The sequence below is a fragment of the Montipora foliosa genome, chromosome 8 (assembly GCF_036669935.1).
Source record: "Montipora foliosa isolate CH-2021 chromosome 8, ASM3666993v2, whole genome shotgun sequence".
Taxonomy (NCBI): domain Eukaryota; kingdom Metazoa; phylum Cnidaria; class Anthozoa; order Scleractinia; family Acroporidae; genus Montipora; species Montipora foliosa.
Window position 1 is genome coordinate 51422255 of NC_090876.1, and position 25276 is coordinate 51447530.

General features: G+C 39.4%; 3 protein-coding genes across 12 annotated transcripts; 1 reads left to right on the top strand and 2 right to left on the bottom strand.

Moving 5' to 3' along the window:
- Nucleotides 1–5124: 5124 nt before the first annotated feature.
- LOC138012823 (uncharacterized) lies at nucleotides 5125–10754 on the bottom strand. Of its 3 annotated transcripts, none has more exons than XM_068859730.1 (6): nucleotides 10591–10754; nucleotides 7817–8011; nucleotides 7234–7581; nucleotides 6482–6676; nucleotides 5737–5988; nucleotides 5125–5382 (listed from the first exon to the last, which is right to left on the bottom strand). In XM_068859730.1, exons 2-6 carry the CDS (start codon nucleotides 8004–8006, stop codon nucleotides 5354–5356), a joined length of 1014 nt encoding a protein of 337 aa, XP_068715831.1. In that variant the 5' UTR covers nucleotides 8007–8011; nucleotides 10591–10754; the 3' UTR covers nucleotides 5125–5353. The 3 variants fall into 3 exon arrangements, with proteins under 3 accessions (XP_068715831.1, XP_068715832.1, XP_068715830.1); XM_068859731.1 differs by having other exon boundaries at nucleotides 10686–10710; XM_068859729.1 differs by lacking the exon at nucleotides 10591–10754 and adding an exon at nucleotides 9356–9633.
- Nucleotides 10755–13395: 2641 nt separating this feature from the next.
- LOC138012822 (uromodulin-like) lies at nucleotides 13396–17088 on the top strand. 6 transcript variants are annotated; one of them, XM_068859728.1, is made up of 6 exons: nucleotides 13396–13606; nucleotides 14081–14184; nucleotides 14578–14961; nucleotides 15037–15192; nucleotides 15710–15844; nucleotides 16342–17088. In XM_068859728.1, exons 3-6 carry the CDS (start codon nucleotides 14643–14645, stop codon nucleotides 16713–16715), a joined length of 984 nt encoding a protein of 327 aa, XP_068715829.1. In that variant the 5' UTR covers nucleotides 13396–13606; nucleotides 14081–14184; nucleotides 14578–14642; the 3' UTR covers nucleotides 16716–17088. The 6 variants fall into 6 exon arrangements, with proteins under 6 accessions (XP_068715829.1, XP_068715824.1, XP_068715827.1 ...); XM_068859723.1 differs by having other exon boundaries at nucleotides 14578–15192; XM_068859726.1 differs by having other exon boundaries at nucleotides 14081–14145; nucleotides 14578–15192.
- A 143-nt stretch (nucleotides 17089–17231) lies between these two features.
- Nucleotides 17232–23000, bottom strand: LOC138012832 (Golgi-associated plant pathogenesis-related protein 1-like). Of its 3 annotated transcripts, none has more exons than XM_068859741.1 (4): nucleotides 22906–23000; nucleotides 20644–20852; nucleotides 19516–19782; nucleotides 17232–17795 (listed from the first exon to the last, which is right to left on the bottom strand). In XM_068859741.1, exons 2-4 carry the CDS (start codon nucleotides 20831–20833, stop codon nucleotides 17767–17769), a joined length of 486 nt encoding a protein of 161 aa, XP_068715842.1. In that variant the 5' UTR covers nucleotides 20834–20852; nucleotides 22906–23000; the 3' UTR covers nucleotides 17232–17766. The 3 variants fall into 3 exon arrangements, with proteins under 3 accessions (XP_068715842.1, XP_068715844.1, XP_068715843.1); XM_068859743.1 differs by lacking the exon at nucleotides 22906–23000 and adding an exon at nucleotides 21054–21139; XM_068859742.1 differs by lacking the exon at nucleotides 22906–23000 and adding an exon at nucleotides 20950–21047.
- Between the last annotated feature and the right edge of the window lie 2276 nt (nucleotides 23001–25276).

Genomic DNA, 25276 nt, shown 5'->3' on the forward strand with positions numbered 1-25276 from the left:
TGAGTATTATACACTAAATACACTATAAAAAGAAATACATGAAGTATCTAGGCTATTGTGCACAGTGAACCGCTGAGCTAGGGGATAATTAGCCCGGCCAAGTGGTGTCCACTCGTCAGACACAGAAAGAGGACAGTACAGATGGCGAAAAAAAAAGGAAAAAAAAACCATTTGTAGGGTATTCGCACAGTCTTGCCTCAAAGGTCTTGAAAAAATTTATATTATTAAATTCTCATACAGTAGATATTTTCTCCCAATATATTTCTTACCCTTTCACCCATGTAATTTAAGGTCTCCCAGGAAAGGGGTTGGGGGGGGGGGGGGGGTGTATTACTTGATAAACGTGTGTGGTTTTTTTTTCGTTTTCTTTGCTTTTTTTATTTTTGAAGAGGGTTTTTCCGCTTACATGAAAAATACGTTTTCTATCCCGTCCACTTCTTATGCATGATCTTCGCGGAAATTACATTCTGTAATACGCAGAAAAACCCTCTTTTCAAAAAGAAAAAACAAAAAAAAAAAAAAAAACCACATACTTTTATCAAGTAATACGAGGATATTTTGAATGCGCTTATTGCATAGAGATGTCGAGCTTGACTTTCGTAGTAAGAGGACAGGTAATCTGCAAATATAAATATCGTTATTCTCTTATTTACATTATTATACCGTTTCTTTGACACGAGAATTACAGCGGCGAAATGAAAGCACAACTTTGTCACGAATTTTCTATGATAAAAACTTGTTCAGAAATCCAAAATCTACGTTTACAGCACACACCAGGCCCATTCCTGAGTATCTGGCTAGAAACCATTTCCTTTGGCCACGCTTTAGCCATTCGATGAGGGCCAGTCTCGTGCTTCTTAAGTTGCCTCGCTCATGCCCAAAAAGAATTCTGGGTAATTCTGCCATTCCATGACAATGGAAGACTCCCGATTCTCATTTCATAGTTTTTTTCATAAGTGTCGGGCCACCCAGTCCTACCAGCAAAATAACGGATCGATTAAAGGTTTTAGCTTTCAAAACTTGCCCAGATTATGTTAGTAGGTCCTGGAATTCGTCCACAGAAAGGCCAGAGAGACAACTTCACTCGTGAACCGCGATGTTTACAACAGAGCATTTTAGGCGTCCCAGTCTGCAGGAAACCATCTCTCGCCTCTGTCTGAGACAAGACCAGACACGCACGGTTCTTACGTTACGTGTATGCCTATAAAATCAATTGAAATGTCAATTGCTGGTACAAAAAAAATAAACCAGCATGTTAATTTTTTTTGGTAGACTAGGTATCGAAGAGCCAGAACATTTGCGCATGCGCTGACGGAATGTTTGAACAAGAGAGAAAAACGCAGTACCTCCAGACACCGGCGCTGGAGCGTCGTACCAAACGAGTCATCCCGGGATTTCGGCCCGTGCGATCGCTTTTGGACGCAGTTGGCCCTTCGCTGCTTTCTGCTACCGACCTTGCCTCCCGGTACGGCATTGAGGGAGAGATATGTCGGCCCCTAAACCATATGTGACAAATCCCACGCCTACTCACAGCTCCAAACCGCCCTTGTCAATAAAGCGTAAGAATTAGATGGCTTATATATTCAAGAGAAAAGTCATTTTTTCTGTCATATGGTAAGCACTTGAGTCGTAGATTACAAAGTGTACGCATGCGCCCTCCTAAAGGTAACATACATACAGTCATAAGCTTTTTTCCGAATAACTACAGGAGCTAATATCTTCGAGACATTACATTTACAGCTAAAATACATAGCATATACAGATACCTACTAAATACATAATATTTAAAGAAATATTCATTAAAAAGAAAAGTCGCTGTACAAAATGCGGCCCTGGATTCTCTTTTAAAACCAGTAAATTCATAGGTAAGGATAAAATCAGGTAGCGCATTCCGCAACTTAGCTGATACGTAAGAAAAAAGAGAACTAAGACCATAACTGGTTGTTCCAGGTTTATTGAGGAACAGAATGTATTGGCAAATAAAAAATATAAATATATGTTACTCTGGTGTTTGAAATATAAATTATGTACAATAAAAACGTTTTCCGACGTTTCGGTTGTATTCAACAACCTTCATCAGGGAAAGTGAAAGATAAAATTTACACGAAAGCTAAGATATAAACTAAAACGCTAACTAAAATTCTAAAGTTAGTGTCATTTTTTCTTTTCTGCAATAGTCAAATGCAAATACTCAGTCCTTGGGGAGTAGTGCTCCATCGTCTCGGTTGAGGGGGTCTTTAGCACAGTTTATTTCCCAAGCCTCAAGAATTTTCCTTTGTCGCCAGTTATTGTTAATTTTAAGAATAGTGGCCTCATTCCACGCGATGTCATGATTCGTTTTTATAACGTGGTCCGCAAGTGCTGATTTTTCTTTTTGTAGCCGTGCGACGGCCTTTTGATGCTCGCCTTTACTATGACACTAACTTTAGAATTTTAATTAGCGTTTTAGTTTATTTCTTAGCTTTCGTGTAAATTTTATCTTTCACTTTCCCTGATGAAGGTTGTTGAGTACAACCGAAACGTCGGAAAACGTTTTTATTGTACATAATTTATATCTCAAACACCAGAGTAACATATATTTATATTTTTTATTTGCCAATACATTCTGTTCCTCAATAAACCTGGAACAACCAGTTATGGTCTTAGTTCTCTTTTTTCTTACGTATCAGCTAAGTTGCGGAATGCGCTACCTGATTTTATCCTTACCTATGAATTTACTGGTTTTAAAAGAGAATCCAGGGCCGCATTTTGTACAGCGGCTTTTCTTTTTAATGAATATATCTTTAAATATTATGTATTTTAGTAGGTATCTGTATATGCTATGTATTTTAGCTGTAAATGTAATGTCTCGAAGATATTAGCTCCTGTAGTTATTCGGAAAAACTTTATGACTGTATGTATGTTACCTTTAGGAAGGCGCATGCGCACACTTTTTAATCTGCGACTCCAGTGCTTACCATATGACAGATAAAATGACTTTCTCTTGAATATATAAGCCATCTAATTCTTACACTTTATTGACAAGGGCGTTTTGGAGCTGTGAGTAGGCGTGGGATTTGTCACATATGGTTTAGGGGCCGACATATCTCTCCCTCAATGCCGTACCGGGAGGCAAGGTCGGTAGCAGAAAGCAGCGAAGGGCCAACTGCGTCCAAAAGCGATCGCACGGGCCGAAATCCCGGGATGACTCGTTTGGTACGACGCTCCAGCGCCGGTGTCTGGAGGTACTGCGTTTTTCTCTCTTGTTCAAACATTCCGTCAGCGCATGCGCAAATGTTCTGGCTCTTCGATACCAAAAAAAATTAACATGCTGGTTTTTTTTTGTACCAGCAATTGACATTTCAATTGATTTTATAGGCATACACGTAACGTAAGAACCGTGCGTGTCTGGTCTTGTCTCAGACAGAGGCGAGAGATGGTTTCCTGCAGACTGGGACGCCTAAAATGTTCTGTTGTATCCATGGCGGTTCACGAGTGAAGTTGTCTCTCTGGCTTTCTGTGGACGAATTCCAGGACCTACTAACACAATCTGGGCAAGTTTTGAAAGCTAAAACCTTCAATCGATTTGTTATTTTGCTGGTAGGTTTGGGTGGCCCGACACTTATGAAAAAAACTATGAAATGAGAATCGGGAGTCTTCCATTGTCATGGAATGGCAGAATTACCCAGAATTCTTTTTGGGCATGAGCGAGGCAACTTAAGAAGCACGAGACTGGCCCTCATCGAATGGCTGAAGCGCGGCCAGAGGAAATGATTGCTAGCCAGATACTCAGGATTAGGCCTGGTGTGTGCTGTAAACGTAGATTTTGGATTTCTGAACAAGTTTTTATCATAGAAAATTCGTGACAAAGTTGTGCTTTCATTTCGCCGCTGTAATTCTCGTGTCAAAGAAACGGTATAATAATGAAAATAAGAGAATAACGATATTTATATTTGCAGATTATCTGTCCTCTTACTACGAAAGTCAAGCTCGACATCTCTATGCAATAAGCGCATTCAAAATTTCCCTGTATTACTTGATAAAGGTATGTGGGTTTTTTTTTTTGCTTTTTCTTTTTTAAAAAGGGGTTTTCTGCTTATATGAAAAATACATTTTCTCTCTCGTCCCCTTCTTATGCATGATCTTCGCGGAAATTACATTCTGTTCCTCAATAAACCTGGAACAACCAGTTATGGTCTTAGTTCTCTTTTTTCTTACGTATCATCTAAGTTGCGGAATGCGCTACCTGATTTTATCCTTACCTATGTATTTATTGGTTTTAAAAGACAATCCTTTTACGCTTGCTTGCTAGTGTTCCCTTGTTCCCAAAATTACTTCTAAACTTTTTTTCAGCTTTTATATCCCTAAATGGTTTATGTTCCAATATTCCCTACGATACGTTCCCTTGTTTGATCCCCTGTTCCTCAGTTCAAATTAGCCATGTTCCTGTTTCCTTAAAACCCCTGGGAGACCCTTGTAATAGAAACAAACGTCGTTTCAATAGGCTAGTTTCGAATTGTGCAGCAACAAAAGAACAGATTTGAGGTTCAGGGGAATAATTTGCATTTTCCTCCTTTGTTTCGAACTAAACAAATTAAAATGCAAATTATTCCCCTGAACCTCGACTCAGCTCTCATGCTGCTGCACAATTCGAAACCAGCCTATTGAATGTTACATCTCCGTCAAAATTTTCCCCTTCAAGTTTAACCGCCCGTGGATTGAAAATGTAGCGTATGCTCTTGCGATTGCGCAGTGTTGAGATCACTCGCCTCCCAACAATATTCCCAGACTCGGCGTCATATCCAGGTGATCTGGTGACGTAATTCGACTGGGGGAAAAAAATTGTTAACGCCGTATCCCACAACCGCGCGCGGCCTTATGGAATTTGGAAACAACACGTAAGGCCGCGCGTGGTTGTGGGATACGGCGTTAAAATTTTTCTCCCCAGTCCTCCAAATTACGTCACCACATCACCTGGATGTGGGATGAGTTTGTTGGTTCTCTGTTCTGCATCGAGAGGTTTTTCTCCGGGTAATACTCCGATTTTTCCCTCCCCACAAAACCAATGTTTGATGATTTAAGTTAAATTGATTAATGTCGTCTCGGTGCCGCAGCACTAGAAGTCGATAGAAGACTTGATACTCATTGCAAGTAAAGTTCTTTGTTCATTTTAACATTTCATTTTTTTTGTTCTTTCATCACACAGTTATATTGGATATTCTTCTCAAACAAGTCCTGGAGAACATCCTTGCTTTCAGTCTTCTACATATGAAAATTTCCAGTGACATCTTGATTTTATTTCAAGTTATAAAAATTCTTTTAGTTTCCAATGTCCGTCCTGTAGTTTTCAATGAGAGTGATGGTCCTTTTCCGTTCACAATATAACACAGCAGCTCTTTGAACCTGTAATAACGAACAGTCAGATTTTAATAAAACTGGCTTTAAAACAGACTTTTCGTCAAAACAAATTTATTGATATCGTTTTATTGAAGGTATCAAAACAAAGCCCGTCGAGAGCATTTTTAATGGCATTTGGTCGAGTAAGGAGGAATCAGGCGCGACAGTGGGACTAAATAGTAGATCCCATTTCCATAATAGCCTTCCTTGCAGATGAAACTAAGAGAAGGTTGACATTTCTCTTCCCAGTATAAGTCTCCTGGAAAGAACCGCAGAAGACTCTTCTTCTAAGCAGGTAAAAGCACGACAAAATCATTTCCCTCGTATTTATTTACAACTTCTTGTACACTGTGAACGTACCTTCACCATTCGTTGCGGGTTTCACGTTTTCTGGGAACTGTCCTCTTACATTGCCAGGAGGCTGATATCGGGCAACAACAAACTGTGCCCCGGTGGAACTAACAGCTTTCCCGGCACCCATTTCCTTGGAGTTCTGCCATACAATCTGCGTGAAATGTCCGGTAGCCTTGGTAAAGCCCGGGTTATTGTAACTGTACTTGTCGTGTTCCTCATACCACATATCCGTCACTTTTTTACCAGTAAGTTGAGCACCTGTTGGAAAGGGACAGAACCAAGAACTAATTGTGATGACAGTTTGTTGTATCGATTATCCATTTCATCTTAAAGTTGCCCCTGAAGACAGCTCATTGGCTGCTTTGAATCGTTTGAAACCTACGAATACCTAGGGGTCTCTGAGCTGATACGTGCATGAAACAACGAAATTACGTACTATGAAATGAGCATAAAATCCTTGTTGGACAACATTGAAAACGCAAACTTGGGTGGCTGTACGTTTACGTCTATATTCGCTCTCAGGACGAGTGAGTGTAAAAGGACGGTTCTCGATCGGCGTTGATCAAGGGGAAGGAATACACAGCAAACAAAATCGGGAATTTTTCAGCTGTGCTTCTCATCAAGTATTTGTGTTCCCGGCTCGGGAAAAGAGCGTCGTCCCTATGTGGTTCTACAGTCTAGAGCGTAGCGTGCAACATCACGTCTAGCAGTTCACCAAGACATTTACGTTTCTACTTAGAAGTCAGTTTACCTGACATATATGCAATGTTTTCTCCGTAATCGTTCGAGCTACTGGGCTGGATGCAATTCCTGCTGGCCAAGTCTTCTGCCCATGTTTGAGCCTCCGCTGCCAGTTTGGAGCTCCACTTCAGAGGAGAGGTGCTGTGCCGAGAGCGAATTGCGTTGTGCGTTTTAAGAAGCTCGTTATTGAATTCTCTGGTACTTTCTGATTAAAATTAAAACATAGTTCGTCAGTGTTTGCAGCCAAACTACTCGGCTTATCTGCTCTTCACATATTCTTACGTTCAAAGTTATTAGGAAATAGACCCCTTTCAGTTGATTCCCAGTCTGGAAGACAAAACAATACGATTGTTTTGCATTTGAAAAATTTGTTTCTCTCTGCAGGAGACAGAACAACCATTGTTTTGTCCTCCATATTGGCGGTAATTACTGAAATGCATGGGTCTGTTGTGAAAGAAAAGTTATTTGAGCTCTCCTCAGTTGAAATAGGATGACTTGATCACGACAAACTTTTGTCCCTTTCCAAAAGCAGTGCAACCCAGCTACCCCGGAATGGAAGTAAAAGAAACAGTCAAGCAACACCAATCTCACAGACTTTTTCTTTTCTTCTTTATCGCACAATGCTTTATGTCTACTTTTTTGCCGTGTGTGCTGCACAAAGACGCCGGTTGCAAGGTCAAAATACAAGGGTTAAAACGCAATTGATAATAAAAAGTAGGGCGCCTTCGGGTGTTATCTAGATTTGATTTTAAGTAAACATACGTGGTTTTTCGTTGGCTCCTCCAGTGAGAGGAGTTGTAACAGTCACAGTCCTTCCGCTCGATCTCGGTTGGCCTTGAGGCTGCTTCGATCGGTCGGACATTTTGGACCCCTTCGGTTTAACATTTTCTGGAAAGCTTCCCAATACATTGCCGGGTGGATTGTAACGCGCGACAACAAACTGTGTCCCTTTTGCATTTGTGGCTTTGGCCACTCCCATTTCCACGGAATCTATCCAGACCACTTGAGTGAAATGCCCTGTGCCTGAGGAGAAACCTGGATTCCTGAAACTATAGTCCTTGATCTCTTCGTACCACATATCAACGGCTCTCTGTCCCGACATTTCATAACCTGGAGCAGGGAAGACAAGAATTCACTTGATGTCAAATTACTATTTAGCGAAGGAAAATTCTCATCGCTGTGAGGATACCGTGAAGACCCCCAAAAGTCATATTACCACAACCAACATGCCACATCAGATATTCCTTACATTTAGAGAGTAGGATTACCTGATCTAGGAGGAGGAAGGGGGGGGGGGGGGGTTATCCTTCTAGGAGTAATATTATTTATTTAGTAAAGCAAATACCTGAAGCGAAAGCCAGATTTTCTCCATCGTCTCCGGTGTGGTGTTGAAGGCGATTTAGCTTGACAAGTTCCTTGGCCCATTTCTCGGCATCTGAAGCAAGTTTTGATGACCATTTCAGGGGAGGAGCACCATGTTGAGCCCGATAATTGTTGTGCGCGTTTAAGCAATCCTTTTGAAACTGATTAGGCATCACGTCTGAAAAACCAGAAACCAAAAGGGTAGCCGAGTTATCCCTAGCAGAGCGTTTACAAGGCAGGTAGGGTAGGGTTACCCTAGCACCAGGGTAACCCTATCTGCCTTGTAAACACATTGCTGAAAAGAAGAAGAAATGTGTGAGTGCTAGGGTAACCCTCCTGCTAGGGTAACCCTGGCACTAGGGTAACCCTCTCTCCTTGTAAACAGGTCCTAAGTTTCGAATACGAGTCCCGTCAAATTATGACCAATTAGATTGGGCCTGATGACCGCAACGCTTCTGATTGGTCAGCCACCAAGTAGCCTAACGAGGGATTGCGCGCAAGTGCTAATGGAGGGGACTGGTTTTGACTGGTTACCCTATTCGCAGCTACAAAGACGCCGCCAGTTTACTAGTAAAATCGTCTGGCGTTAGACAGAGTAAATTCGTGAAGTCTCATTCCAAGGAGTCATTGGGTTAATGCAAAATCATAAATCGTGCAAGGAAACACAAAACCGTCACGTTTTTTCCCCCCGCAAAAATCTAGCAGTAGCTGTCCTGAAAATAGATAATACCGAAAACTTATGGGCCGCATTCCATCGGAGATCGAGACTTCTGTCCTCGCTCTATGCGTCAACCCTTCGGCCTCTTTTTCCGTCATCTGAATATCGTTTGTCTGCATGCTGAGGCCACGCAACTGAAAACACAGAATTTTTGTTCTTCTTGCCGGCCCCAGCCAAGTTAACACTCTCCACCCTCTCTTTCTGGGTAGAGTTTATTGGCATCTTGTTCTTAATTGCTCGCCTTGACCGGAAAAAGTTATGCATTTGCGAGAAAAAATAAATCAATCTTTATGAAGAAGCCAATTGAAAGACAAAGATGACCTTGCGCAATATATGGACGAGAAATAAAAGGATGATTGCTTGTGACAGCAGAGAGCGCGGCGCGCGAGTTAACTCTCACGCGACTCCTTTAATTTCCTTCGCACCTCGCCTCCTCGCGATAAATGATGGTTTTGAATTATCATTATTCATGTCCTGTCACTGAAGCGCAATATATAAGCGCATTTTTTCAGACTTTAATTTCTTAAGCACAAAAGTATAATACGATCATGCATAAACCATGGCAGAAGACGAGAATGATAGCAAAATTGAAAATTTGTACTTGGAATTGAGACTGGAAAATATTCCTCACAAGCTTTCGAAATGTAGGTAAAGCATCATGAATTAATCGGTTGCTGATATCCATTACTACTGAATTAAATGCAAGTTAAGGCAATGTCAATAGCGTGGAATTCTCTTTCGAACGGATGATCCACGGAGGTGTGTTGAAACGTGGAAGTCACATAAAAGTAAATACACTCTTACCTTTCAGTTGAGGGAAATGTACGTGATACGGCCACAATTCTAAGAGTTATATCTCGGTTCAATAAATTAGCCCTCTATGATGTTCCAGTTGTTCTGAGTATTTATCTCTTTTCGAAACTACTCCGACTTCCTGAATACACACCCCTTGAATCTCGTGCGTCATCAATGTAACACACGTCCGCGTCACGCTTTAAGCGCAAATTCAGTGGAAAAATGGCAGTAATAAGTCTGATTCTTTAATCATGAAAAGTCTGAATCGTCACTTATCAAACGTTTTATACATTACAAACTGGCTGTCGAAGATAAGGGCACTAAAAGTCCTGAAAGTCGTTCAGACACAGGAAACGCGCACCAACAAAACGTCCTGTCAGATGACATTAATCTGCACGTGACAGTAGCCCAAAAGTCAAATTACTTTGATATCAAACCTTGCAGACACCGAAATCCTTTTATAGAAGAACAAAAAAATAGGATTAGCCAACCTTTGGGAAACTCCTTTCACGTGTGACTCAGCCCAATCACCTGAACTGACCAGCCGAGAATGCACAATGGAAAATGAAATCAACAAATTAAGTCAAATGACAATTGAAATCGAAAATAGAAATATTTAGGGGGTTAGCGTTTTTGATTTCAATTTTTCAGTTAACGTCATAACACCATTTCAAATATCTGTACACAAGTTATGAATATTATTAAAGGCTCACGCACTCCACCTTCACATGTTTATGCAAATATTCTAAAACGCAGTGCCATTTTTCAGGTTACTAACTACTCCAGTAACGTTTCTTTAATACTAGTAAGAAGTCCTGTATTTCGATTCCATACAAATCATGGCGGAGTCATTCACTGAAAAAAATTCAAACTCTATCTTTAATAATCAAATGGCTAAAATTCTTACACAGTGAATAATAAAACAAATTAAATGGGTCGGAACAAATACAGAGAATAATAAAACAAATTAAATGGGTCGGAACGAATACCTAACCCCAGTTAACTTCATTTGCATGCAAAATAAACCTGAAATTGCCGTCTTACAAAAGTTTTGTGTACGATTCTCCTAACCATTGCAACTTTCACCTTTTAATTATGCCTGCATGACTGAGTTTACTCCCGAGTAAGCTACCGTTTCTGCTGTTTTGCCCGACTCCAAACAACTCAAAATGTTTCTCTGTAAATGTGCCATCCCGCGACAGCTGCCTTAAAGATAGCCTGTCAACTGAATGTAAGATGCATACCTGGTGTGCGCTTATGATAGTTTCGTTTGAAGAGAAGGATCCAGGGTTCAAAACCGACCACAAAAAGAATTCAGCAGTGCATCAATACGACCCACCTTGTGAAGTCCTACGTGTGGATAGTTCAAGGTGACTAATCACATTTGAGCTTTCTCAGGTCATATGTAAATATGTCAGCAACTGTAAGAAGTTAAAGCGACGTTCACTGTTTACAAACATGACATCACATTTCTTTTGATATTCAAATTTGCCTCAGAACAAAAGCGATCATTGTCACACCAACAAACTGAAAACTCTGGCTGAAACTCATTAATATCAATAAGTGGCATCATGAGCGATGAATACATGGCCATTAAACTTGACGCTGAAATGACAGAAGACAAATCAGGGACATGGTGCTGGGTCGGTGTGGACTGAAATTTTATCAAACGAGTTGATGAGGGTAAATTAACCACCGAAATAAAGATTTGTGAGCTGAGCTGACAAAATCCCAGTCCCAGTGGCAAGTTTTCCTGGTATCCCAGTTCCTGCTACTAAAATCCCAAGTGGAGCCGTATGATAGGGAAAATGTAATTTTAGAGCAACGATGTGTTTTCTCTTGGAATCAGTTAATGGTAAGTCTGAAAACGAAACATGAGATTACTGGAAAACGGAGGCAACTAAAAGACAGTGCGATCTATAATTTGTAGCTGCATGGGTTTGCTTACCCAATTGTCCGCCAAAAAAGGAGCAGGCGTGGCTCACTCAGTTGGTTAGTCCGAGGAGGCATCATTGTAGGTTGCGCGTGTGTAGAGTTATAGTGATTGCCCTCGCAGGATTTTGGTCCAGAGGCCAAAACCCGAGGAGGCAACCGAGAAGTCCCCGCATAAAAAGGGTAAGTGTATAAATTGGTTGATATTGTAGGGGGAATCAATCTCGATTTGCCAGTTCAACCAGGCGCTCAAGGTGGTATCAGTATCGCTTAATATATAATCGGGCTCGCAAGTGGTATTGGTATTGTTCTACACGACCGAGGTGTTCTGCGAATCACGAAGTAGAAACTCACACAAAGAACCGAAGTGCTGTTCGGGTTAGCAATTGAAAAATCAAACATTAAAGCAGATCTGATACAAATCGAGTTGCCTACAAAGGACCAATCCTCCTGAGTATTATCACATGATTTGTATTGGGAAAACAAAATGTACAAGCGAAAAAGGTCTATTGAGGAACATTGTTCAAGCACGCACGAAGTTTTTTTCGGGAAACGATTTGTCAGACACAAATCACCGTGTGAGAGAATGAAAGACTCAGTAGTCTCTCAGTCTACAACCAGCAAGAGTTGTTAGAAAACGACTGAAGATAAACATTAGTGATTCTTAAAGTATTTACAAAGCAAACGATCGGTGTTGTTCCAAACATTAACATAGGCCCGCGACAGTATTCTGTCTTGAAGAGGTTGTTGTTTTAATAGAAAGAATCAATCCGGGGAACCAATCTTGATCACGTCTTTAGACTGAAGAAAAAGGCCACTTAACAAGTTATTATCATAGTTTTGCTGGATTTTTGAGACCGTCAGCCGGTTTCAGTTCTTCCAAGATACTCTCAACATTTCCGAATTCCAAATTTGTTACCAGAAGGGTTAGAGTTTTCTACACAAATTGTTCACTCGATGTTCCTATCATAATAATACCGTGACACAGTTTCAGTTTCTTCATCCGGTCAGATTTTAACACTTCCTCTTCTTACTATTTATTTGGTCATGTAATCCTATAACTGCAATGATATAATCCCGATCAAGGACATCTAAATAAAGCATATTTCAAACCGCGCGACATGAAAAATCAGTGGTTATTCACGTTACTCAAGACTAAAAAACTCCATCCCTTGCAGTATGTTACATTTTTAAAAAACGATGGCCACATTGCGGTAAAAATTGACTTTGCGTTTGTTTTAGTTTCTGTTTCGATTGGGACAGCATCGTGTCCGCCATGCATGATCAAACCGCCCACTCACGAATCATATTCGGTATACTGATTTGTTCTCCCCTCTCTACTTGGGCCCTAGACACGTTGAATTCTGCGTACAAGTATACTTGACAGTGAGGGCACTTGTAGTGTCAACTATCAGGGGCACCCAACGAGAATATAGTTCAAAACCACTTAAACATAGCATTGTTAAACGTATTTCAGTATTTAAACGGCAGATATAGGCATATTTTTATCCCCTAAAAAATTTTTTTTTGTTCGGATTCTCTAGCTGAAAGTCCAGTGATTCGAAAATTATAGGGATCAAAACTTACCTTTTCGAAAATTTCAGCCAGAAGAAAGGCTCCCGAAAATTCTAGGTGACCTTTTTAGGGTAAAAATCCGTTAAAAATGGGCAATTGTACCATGTTTCAGATGTTCGAAAATCCTAGGACAGGCAGGCAAGCAAGAAATTTTACTACAAATGTTGCGAAAATTCTAGATCTCAAATTGTCTTCCGAACAGATAATTATTTTCCGAAAATTGACGTTGGTTACCCCTGAACTATTGCTAGTTTGGAAGAAATATGGGCTGAGATATTGTGGGCATAAGATGATAACTACCTGTAGAAAGTACATCAGTTTGGCATCCATCCAGTATAATAAAGACTTAAGGTTAGGCTTGTTGTTCACAATTTCTCAACAATGTTAAAGAACAAACACTGCATCATTACCAGAGTATTCCCTCATTGTTTACACCGTCCTAAATGAACAAAAACGTGCCTCATACATTTTTAATTCTGTGCACTTCATAAAGCAATATAAATAAATTACATGTTTTTGGTGCCAAGAGGAATAAGAAATAATTCTCGCGGTTGCTTTTTAACAGTGAAACAGGTTTTTAAAAAGTAGCTGACTCCTACGTGTAAAATTCAAGAATTCGAGTCAGTTGTTGGAAGTCTTTGAGTAACCCACAGCCGAGGGATTTGAGGAAAGTTACTTCACGCTCAGAGACATCCATCCTTTGTTAGATATCGTGTTTGTATTACTGAAGAGTTTAACGATTGGAAACGGGAGGTAGGGTATGAATTGAGCTCTGAACTAGCATACAATCTTTTTTTCTGTTTTGCTTCTTTTTCCATTGAAACCGGGAAGTATATCTAGAATCTAGTTTTACGGCACGAGACCCTTAAAACGTCAAAATTAAGCTTGACTGTGTTACAAAATGATTAATGTTTTTCTATTAAGAATCAGCGGCTTGCTGGATTTCAAGAAAAGAGTATCTTCGTGTGTTTTTCAAGATCCCCAAATACATGACAATCACGGCATGATACACGAGTTCAGGCCCTCCAAAAATTCTCTTGTCCCTTGAACTACCCCTTCCGTTTATTTTCCTTGTTGCTAATTTTCATATTTCGTGAAAAATACTTCCTCCCACCGGGAAAAAATAATTTACAAGGAGTCAACCTTTGTTTGTGTACACAGCAACTGGCCGTGATCATCTCCTATTCTTTCTAAAATGAGATATTGGTTATACTTGTTGTTTTACAGAAAGTTGAAATCGACGTTGAACACGAGCTTGGAAAGTTGTTTTGAGCAGCAATTCTACAAGTAAAGTTAGAATTCATCTTATATTTACAGATACCGTTTGCCAGGTGATCATTAATAAGTGATTAAAATTTTGAAAAGCTACCAAAAGAAAGTCCAATTGAGTCAGCCATTTTAAATAGGGGTCCATTAAGTCTAATTTACATTTGGAACTTGTCTTTTTTTAACTCTCCACAAGTTAGTCCTTTTTCCCTGCGATACTTCACGGCTCGTAAAATTTTTGCCAAGATGATCGACTTGTTCTTTCTTTCATCCCATCAGTTTAAGCTCATGCGCATGCTCCAACTCGTATCAAATGGAAAACAAAGATACTGCTTTTTTAGATATATAATGTTGTAGAGGCAATTATTAACACAAGCGTTGTTGAGTCTTTCTTTTAAAACAAAATTCCCAATAAATTTGATATTTTCCGATTTTTATCTTTGGACATTATTCTTCAGAGTTCTCTGCTGTTCTCTAAGGACTTGATATCTTTGTGTGGTTCCTCTCATAAATTATCTATCATATGGCTGAGATCTGGCTGTCAATCATCAGCCGTGTTTTCATCACTTGCCATGTCATTGTCAGCGTGATCAATGCTCAGCATTGTAGGACGGCATCTTCAGAGTATGGAAAAATGCTCCAGGGTCATACATTTCAAACTTTGATGGCCGGAAATCCATTGGAGTGTATGCTCAAGTGTAATACAGAAATCCAATGTCAAAGCATTAACTACGAAATCATGACGAACGAGTGTGAGTTAAATAATCGCACAAAGGAAGCCAGGCCCGAGGATTTCGTGGAAAAACAAGGCAAACTCTACGCTAAACGCTGGTTGAGACGAGGTAAGTATGCATTCAAACGTTTTTCACGGAACCAATCGCAGCAGCGTACAGATTCTGCATTGTCTACCTCCCTAGTTCCTCTCGGTTCCATTCGCGAGTTGCCTGCGTGGTCTTGCAAGGAAATTAAAAGTAGCGAGGGCGATGAAATGGTCAGCGGTAAACAATGGATGCATTCATCTGTAACACCAGGGGAAGTGGCTTTAGTGGAATGTGATGTCAGTGCAATCGATGGTAAGAGGCTAATGTTTTTAAATGATTAGAGGCCTTACTCGTTTATTTTGGTGTTTTGTTGCTTTATTTATTTTTTATTCGGTTTGAGAATCGTCCGTGGAAGCGTCTGTCTGACTGTTAAGTAAACGGAAAAAAACCGTTGGTTGTTATTACTGAAAGGGATCAGCGCTGTAGAAGCAAGGATTGGAGTGATTATTCAGTAAATTGTAAGAAATAATTTGTGATCTGGTTTCTTTAAGGAACGTAAACATGAGAGAAAAAAATGAGGTTTATTTGTAAATGAAGTTGGCCCAATTTCAACTACGACTTATTCACAGGTAGCACACGTTTTCCAGCAAGTATTTTCTCTGCTTCTATCCATAATTCAGTTTATCCAAATATCTATGGTGATTTGCTAGTAGTTTTTGTGAAGCTCAACTGAAATATGCTCAAATGGTTGCCGGACAGATCACATTTGATTTCATTCTCACAGGGTTAGATGAAGACTTTGACTTCGGCCTTTTTTTCCGATTTCCAGATAAAGATGAATGCCAAAGCGCATCGACACACAGTTGCCATGAAGACGCTACATGCCAAAATACAGTGGGCTCATATAAATGTGTCTGTAAAGAAGGGTTTTACGGAGACGGTAAAACAAGCTGCGCTACTGTAGGTTAGTATCTAGACTACCTACTGTGCAACTCAGTTCTCTACAGAACAGTTATTTTGTAGCCTACATGTCGCCTTACCCGACCTGTTTTTCCTCGGAGAGCTGGGTATGTCTGCTAAACGTAGTCTATATATTTTGGTGCACAACATTTTCGTTGTAAACATGCAGCAAAAATGCATCTAATGCAAGTCTGCATGTAAAATTCGTGATACTTCGTCAGATTATTTATAGAATAGACACGAAAGGTTATGCTTTATAGCAGAACCTTGTGAACACTTTTCAAAAGGTGGGGGGGGGGGGGGGGGCTACTCATTTATAAAAAATAAGCAGTAAATCTCCATTTTAAGTTTTGAACAAATAGAAGGCCGTAGCAAGTTTTAAGTTGCGATGTTAGTTTCTAAACGAGTGGTCCCATGATGTTACAAGCTTCCATTTGCCTTGAATAGGCCCTGTAGTGTGCCATCAGCAATAAAACACGTGAATACATTTCAATTTTGCAGTAACAGGGGAAGGCTGTTCAGGGTATAAGTGGTTAACAGAAGCTAACAGACACCGAGATTCTCCGCCATCCACTACCCTTTGTGACCGCAATTTGATCACTCAGAAAGCCTGGTACCGCTTTGGAAACGAGTCTGGTAATCACATGCCAACAACTTGCATCGCTAAGCACAAGTGTAACACGCATGCGCCTGGCTGGCTGAACGGAAGCCATCCCGAAGTGCATGATGGAATTGTGACAAGGCGCGTTTGCTATCATTGGTCTAGTAGTTGCTGTTACTGGGAAACTCATATTAGGCTCAGGAATTGTGGTCCGTTTTACAGCTACGAGCTTATGAGTACACCAGCTTGCCAGCTTCGCTATTGTGGAGAATGAGAAACGAAGCCATTATCCACAAGTTGATAACAGACATGTAAAATTTGAACAAATGTATATGTAAAATTATCTCTTCTGGAATATTTGTAAGTCACGCATTTGGAAAAAACTGCTGATTATTGTCATCCACATATTAAAAGGAAATTGTTTTTTGAGATTCTGCTCACTCGCCGCGGGCCTAACACATTAGATTTATTTTACTAAAAAGGGAGGTTTTAGTTAGTAGGGAGCTGCAGATGGGTAGTAGTGTAACAAGGGTCAAAGCTTAACGTCAGGACGGCAAGTACCACCGATATTTTGTAAAGGACTAAAATAATAGGTCCGCAATATGCATATACAATACCCATAACTGAAATAAGTGATAATTTACAACTGCAAAATAAAGAAGATGTTTGTCCAAACCAACAGTGCTGATATAACAGTCACGTCCACCGAGATAAGTGTGAAGACGTGGTGGAAAACCTCGTACATCACCTCATCCAAAAGCAGCGTTGTAAGAGAGTACCGTTAGGCAGCTTAAACAAATTACAAATTTAATGATTTGTGCAATTGCCTTGAAGAAACGTACGACTCAATTTTTTAGTCACATTTCATACAATTTTATACTCAAGCACGTGAGGTAGCCCAGTACCGCAGGAAACGCATTTGAGTTAGCTGTACCTATAAACGGTTATGAAATTTACTCAACAAAGTACTAAAAGAAGCGTTATAGGTGTGGCCAAAGTCTTTCATTTTGTTCAACTAAGTATGACTGGATCCAACATCAGCACTACTACATCTTGTAAGAGTCTTTGCTCACATGTTTCTCACCTTATGAAAAATAAAAACAGCACTGAAATGTCCTTCTCAGGGGTATTTGTTTAAACTATAACGAAGACCTTTTGAAATTTAGTGTAACTTCCACGCCGATCCTTCTTTAGCCTTTAATATCCCACTTACGGGTTGGGCAAAAATAACCAAAACTAATAAAAGGGAATATTCCCTTGTGTCTATTTCCTCTTAGAATTACGTCTGAGTAGATTGCATTTTGAAGTTTGATTCTCTTTCAACTTCACAGGATAATACAAGCTTTCCCTTTACCTGTAGGCACAAGAAATTTGTTTCAGTTAGTTGTAGTATTTTTGCAATACCGAAGTGATAAGCAAAAATGTCCTTTTTTAAAGATCTTATTCGTTTTTTTGAAATCTTTCAGAACTGATGATGGGCGTTGAACGATCGAAACATGTCCTTTGAAAGTGGTCATCATTCATTCAAAATTTTGGAAATTTCTTTTAATCATTTTAAACAAGTCTAGGAGCCACTGTTTTGGTTAGCGCTTCCAATATCTTCTTACCTTAGCGTATATTTGTAATAAAATTGATGTTCAACTAGCCTTTTGAGGAAAGCCTGCCAAAAGGCCATTTCCGAGTTCGTACGAGTCTGATCCTCTTCAAAGCGAGTCTACGTGAGAGGTTTTTCTTAAGAAAATTAGTTTTCATTCATATGTAAGTAGAACTAATAGACCAATTTCGATATATTAAAACTCAGTCCTAAACAAAAGGCATCAACTCGAGGCTCTTGGGAATAAATATAGATTGATTGATCAGTTTATTTACCTTCTTGCAGCTACAGCTGAATTGCAAGGGCACCCACAACTATATTATAATATAAGGATTTTTATGAGTTTATTCCCCAGAGCCTCGAGATGATGTCTTTTGTTTATGACTGAATTTTAATATATCGAAATTGGTCTACGAGCATCACAAAAACTTCGCACTTAGACTCGCTTTGAAGAGGAAGCAGGCATGAACTCGGAAACGGCCCATTGTATTTGATACAAGGAACCTTACGCAAGAATGACGACGATGCCCCAAAACAATAGAGCGTTTTCACTCACGTGACCAGCAGCCATATTGTATTATTGAAACAAAGGAAAGTATTTGCATAAAAATAGATATTTTAAGCAAGAGCCGATACAACGTAGATTTGATTTTAGTGATGTACTACATTTCGGCTGGCCAAACCAGCCTTCTTCAGGTACAATGAGAGTTTACATTGAATATAGTACATACATCACTAAAATCAAATCTACGTTGTATCGGCTCTTGCATAAAATATTTAGTTTCTCAACTTGAAATAACGCCGATCAGATCAAGCCACCGATCCAACGTACACCGACAGGAAAATTGTCCACGGTTGCTTGCTTCGAAACTCTGGAATATAAAAATAGAGTTCAATTCCCGGAGGATTAGTTTGGTACACTATCACGGCCGCCATTCCTTTGTCTTGGAACACCAACATGGCTGCCGTGACGTCATGTGAAAACGCTTAATGAGCTTAATGAGCAAAAACAAAGGCCCTGCAAGTGCGATTTTACATTTAATGTACATTTCTTTGCAGTCCTCGACCTGACAACGACTTGAATTGACCAAATTTGAGGTGTGTAGAGGACGTGAGAACCTGACGAAACATTTTAAAATTTTCTTCCCAAACAGCCACACCAATCATGCCAATTTCATAACTGCGATGTTGGTACACACTTTCTATTCCGAACGACTTGGGGTTGTAACGAAACTGTTTCAATGACGGGAAATAACATTTTTGGACGACGTTCTCGTTAGTGCCATCGTCGTCCTTGCGTAAGCTTCGTACTCGCGAGGGAAGTGCGTTTCCAACGCGCGCTCGCGAGCGCGAACAAGACGTACTGTCCTCCTGTCGTCAGTAACGAGGCATGTATCCCGTGCTAACGTTGCAGTGAAAACGAAAAGTACATCTCCAAACTAATCTGGTCGAACGAAAACTAAGTAAAAGATTAGCATACCAGACTTTCCTCCCTTGGCTTTTGTATCCTTGGGCATTACGTTCTCTTGATAATGACCCAGGAGATTTCCAGCAGGGCTGTATCTGGCAACTACATATTGTGATCCGTTTCCTTCACCAGCTATTGCGACGCCCATTTGTTGTGATGCTATCCATACGACTTGAGTAAAGTGTCCCGTGCCTCCGAAATTTCCAGGATTATCAAAGTTGTAATTTTTGATTTCATCATACCACATCTGGGTGGCACCTGCGCCAGTTAATTCATAACCTGAAAACGTAAGGCCTTCGTTATATTTTTTACCAAGAAGATGATGACGATAATAATCCTAAGCTGTAGTTGAACCCAGGGAGAATGTTATAAATCAAATCACATGAAGTGAAAGCAAATGAAATTAAGTACTGGGTTTTGATGAAAAAGGAAAACCGGAGGATCATCTCTCAGAGCAGAGTAGAGAACAAACAAATTAAAGTCACAAGTGACGTTGTGTCCGGACATCAAATCCAGGCTACTTTTTTGCAAGGCGAACTACTCCAAACACTTCGCTAACCCTGCTTTTAATTGAGACCATTATGAGAGAATCCCCCATTTTCAAGCAAAAAATAAAAATGTTCGGTTCGGTTGGAAGTTCTTAGAGGGTAACTAACGTTCAGCTTGCGATTTCTGAAATGAAGATGATCATTCCCTAAAATGTTCGGACAATTTTCAGCTGAGATATCCGAACAGATCAAATTATAAATTCTAAGTGATAAAAACACCTCTTTAAACAGTCTTTATACATAACAAGGAGCCTAGAAATGCCTCTCGAAGGCTTTTGGCTTAATTTGCTCGTTGGGTGCCTTTGAAATACAAACATGTTATCAAACGTCGAACTTTACATGTGCCGAATCTAATGAAAATGAGAAAATCTATTGTTTTAGTTCATTTGCATCAGATTCGGCACATGTAAAGTTCGACGTTTGAAACGGGCCTTAATCATTAGAATTTAGAGTGACTTGATGTTGCTAAAATCTCCGAGAATTTATTCACCAAACAATATCATAACACAACATCCAAAGCACTATACAAGGACTACCTAACGTTGCGCGAAAATTTTTGGAATGGAGTAATAATGACAAGGATTTTCCATACCAGAGGCAAACGCCAGATTTTCTCCATATTCGCCAGAGCTGTGTTGTAGTTTATTGTTCCTAAGCAGTTCTTTCGCCCATTTTTCTGATTCAGAAGCAAGTTCAGTTGACCATTTAAGTGGCGGCGCACCGTGCTCAGCCCGCAGTTTGTTATGTATATCAAGGCATTCCTTTTGAAACTTACTGGACATGACGGTTCACGAATCTCTCCTGAAAAAAAATAAAATTGATAAACACTGATTTGACTCACTAACTTCATCAAAATATTTGCGTAACGAAGTCATCTGACATAGAGGGACTGTCTCACTTCGCCAGCCAATTCCTGATCACAGGCTACAGAGAGGTAGCCGGGGAAGCAGTCTGGGCTAGAGGAAATGAGACACTACGTATATATGGGAGGTAGGCATATACTTTATGCTATCTCGTATGAACAAATCTCCTGCGTCTGTGTATTGAGCCCTGATATACGCTCGCTTGGGGCAAACGTAAAGCGAATCCATGTTTTGTTTAACACAACTGCAGATTTCAACAAATATTGAATTTGATTATTCTTATGAACTTGACATCGAGAATGCAGTATAAATGCCAACCACAAGAATGCCATTTTAGGAGAATCTCCTGGATGAGCTGCCGCAGTAACTCTATCAATGAAACAGCCCGAAAGTAAACTTCAATGAAGCCTTTAATATTTTAGATAACATTTATTTAAGAAATACAAACATGTACCGTGTTTCTATCGAGTTATAGAAACACGAGGGAAAGTTTGGAACAACGAGAAATGCTGTGGGAACACGAGCCGCAGGCGAGTGTTGACAGTGTTCCACCGCTTTCTCGAGTTCTCTCAAACTAAAAGGTCGAGACAGCAGAAAGCAAATTGTTATCTTTAAGAAAGTTATGACATTTTTTAATTTCAAATATTTTGTACTGACGATGATGTTTGTAACATCGAAACATGTCTTCGAAATTAAAAAATGTCATAACTTTCTTAAAGATAACAATTTCTCTCAAACTCTAATTATCAAAATGCAAACTGTGACAAACTGTCTTTGCATGCGCCATCACTACGTCAACAACTCGTGCTAGTTCTGTGTTTCATCTAGTTATAGAAACGCGATTTTTAACCAATCAGCGCGCGTATTTTCTTAGGACTGTTTTCTAAAGAGTTCTATTTTGAGGTAAATTTTGCAACAACGCAAAAATTGTTACGACAACGCCTCAACTGTATTGAGATCATTGGTGCAAGAGTCGATATTACTTCTTCTTTTATTAAAGCAAAAAAGCCACAGATGGGCGGCTTGATGTCTGAAGACGGAAGGAAAAGAGAAAACCCTCGAACTCCTGTATTGTTCCAGGTCTCTTTTCTAGTCGTTCTTGTCGGAAAAAGTTTGTTTATGATGAAGGGGCTCTTTCTGCCCGGTAAAGATGAAAAATAGGGAGGCCTGTAGTTTTGAATTTAACGATCCTTCAATATCTGATAGCTTCTCAACCGCATATTTTACTTTTCGCCGGACAATTCTCTATTCTATTAAAAATCTTATCCTATAAAGCTATGTCGGATTTGCCGACAGAGCCTGTTTTTTTTTTAAACGGAAACTTCTGGGGATTAGTCGGAAGCGTTTGAAGGCACATAACAACACTTGCGCTATTCAATGATTAGGCCGCAAGTGACTATATGGAATTCTATATGCCATTGGGTTCCACCTCCTTGTTGATATGTTTTATCGAGTAAATGAGGGAATGCTTTTTTAAGTAAAGAAGCGAATGATTCATACGACGTTTAGCTGTCGGAAAAAAATGAATTAAATTAAACTTGAAAAATGACGTTTTGCATAAATGTAATTATAGCATATCACTATGCGCATAGATGGCGGCATTCTCATATATTCAAGTCACTGAAACACAAGACTCTTGAAGCGTTTTTGCGTAAACGAGGCACTAAATACCAGGGCAATTAAAAAAATCACTGCTTTTATCTGATTTGTGTCAAGAGCTACATTGTAGTTGGGTAAAGTGCCGGCGTGAGGTTATTCTAGCTTGAGTTACGGTTAAGAATCATCTGGCTCCGTTGACCGAGCAAATTCTTTTCTTTTATATTCGGAAAATTTCTTTGAAATATGAGTTATTCTATTGGGTGACAGGGCAAAATAAACAAAATAAGAGCAAAACTGTTCTTCAAAAAAAATCTGAAAGTGGAATTTTCACACATCCTTGTTGCTTACACTTTTGCGAGAACAGAAAATAACCAAAACATCATAACGCTTACCTCGAGTATTAGGAGAACTCTCTGTGTATCACAGATATTTCAGAGGCCTGTTCGGAGAAAGTGTCTGAGAGTGTAAGGACGGTGCGTACTATTGTTCAGTATTGCGCATGCGTTCTGCTCATCTCGACATACTCGGGTTTCCTATCGGTGATGCTTACCAATACAGTGATATTTAAGCGCGGTTTAAAACTATCCGGAGAAAGTATATCTTAGTAAGTACTCTTGGTATCCAAACTGAGAAAATTGGGGGTAACCATGCATTTTAGAGAGATAGTTAAGCTTCAACTTGAGAAAGAATCCCATACATTGCTTTGTACTTTGAAGCTTTTTACAAATATTATTCATCAATTATCTTTGAAAAATGCGTGGTTATCTCCAATTATCTTTTTGGATTTCAATAACTCTTGTTAGGATCTACGCATTTCCTGCATAATCATAAACCGGGGCAAAAATACCTTTGAATTAGTAGCACCGTCCTTAATTGCTCTTGATATGATGGCACAGAACAATATATACACTGTCGTGGAAACCTCCATAGGGGGCCACTAGAGTCCCCACCCTTAAATTTTGGTGGGAGTGTGGGAGACTAGGCTGCGAGCAGTCGTCCTTTCTTCCTAATCCAACGCGCGGGTGGAAATAAAAACATGATGAAATTTTGGGTAACCGACTCGCGTGGCGTGGGTCGCAATCGTAGTAACACACTCGTGCCCCGCGCAGTCTAGGAGAAGAAAGAGACAGCTCGCAGTTTAGTGGGAGACATGAACCCGTACTCTTTTCAAGACGTCGAGAAGCTGCCTTTCACACCCTTTATTTTACAGTGAATGCCGGATCGCCCTTTTGCTAAAATTTCAAAATGATCCCATTTTAAACTGTGACCAGTTGATGTAACATAGTCCACAAGAACCGACGTATGATGACCACAGTTTTTCTGTCATGGAATCGTCTTTCAGTTTTTCTGAAATAAAAATCATTGACCTTAAAGTGATTTTTCAAAGCACTCGTCGCATTAAATCTTTCTTTCCTTACAAAGATAGACTTACCCGCATCCAAATGTCTAAGATTGTATATAGAGCTGCTTGTTAGGACTGCAATGATTTAAATACCGAAAAAACTAAAAGACGATTGCATGACAGAAAAACTGAGCATTTTAAAATCAATGGTTATCATACGTCGGCTCTTGTAGACCATGTTCAGGTGCATGTTACATCAACTGGTCACAGACGAGTTTAAAATGGGATCGTTTTGAAATTTCACACCCTTATTCTAGTCGGATTGCGTACATATCGCAAACACTTACTCTATCCTAACCTACAACTGAAGCTCAAGTTTGTGTCGACAGAAAAATAAATAAAATTTTTAAAAAAAATTTTAAGAAAAAAAATGTTCCTTCTTTTTTTAATTTTTAATTTTTAATTTTTTAAAAATTTATTTAAAATTTTATAATGACGTTACGGTAACGTCGAAACGTCATCGATTTTTATTCAACTTTTTAGCTTTTTAGATCTTAGAATGTTTTTAAGAAATGTTCTGTCGCAATTTTTTTTATTTTCGAATGTTTGTCTAAGTCACATCTTTTCCGTATTTATTTAATTAATTAAGTTTTTTTTTTAAATTTATTCCTTTATTTATGTTTTATTATTTTTTTATACTACTTGATTTTATGCTAATTTTATTCCATTTTATTGGTGATGTAATTTAGGTATTTTGTATCTAGTTGTAGCTTTAGTAGACTTTGCTCGCTCACACTAGCACCAGTCAGACCAGTGTGCTATATATTGTCAGTGAGTTTAAATAAAGATTCTATTCTATTCTATTGTCATGACGAATTTCTTATTTCCTACTTGTCCATTTGTCTATTTGGAACTGATTGGAATCGGCACCTTTATCAAAAATTCAGTGTATTTATAGTTTAATCAGTTAACCTTATCATTATCAGTAAAGGCAACCCATTCAACAGTTAAATTTTTTATAAGCAAAAGTTTTTTTCAGCCGATTGAAATATTCAAGTTATAAGGTCTGACTTTTGGAATCAACAAAACCTTGCAGTTCTAAAAAACTAAAGCTTCTTACCCCCCAGGAAACGCTCTCTTGATAATCTGGCGGTTACCATTTCCTACAACTGAAGCTCAAGTTTGTGTTGACCGGAAATCTCCAGTTCAGTTAAAATGAATATGGTGGAATCCCTCGAACAGCTGTCCTCTGCCAGTGGCAAGAAGAAGAAAGCGAAGAAACAGCAATTTAATGACGGCATGGTAGATGCAGGAGACCGTGAAGCGAAAAAACCAGCTCACGTGACGATTGGTTTAATGGTGGCTGCAGTGTGTAATGTGCTGATATTTGCTTATGCGTATTACACTAAGAATTACTTGGT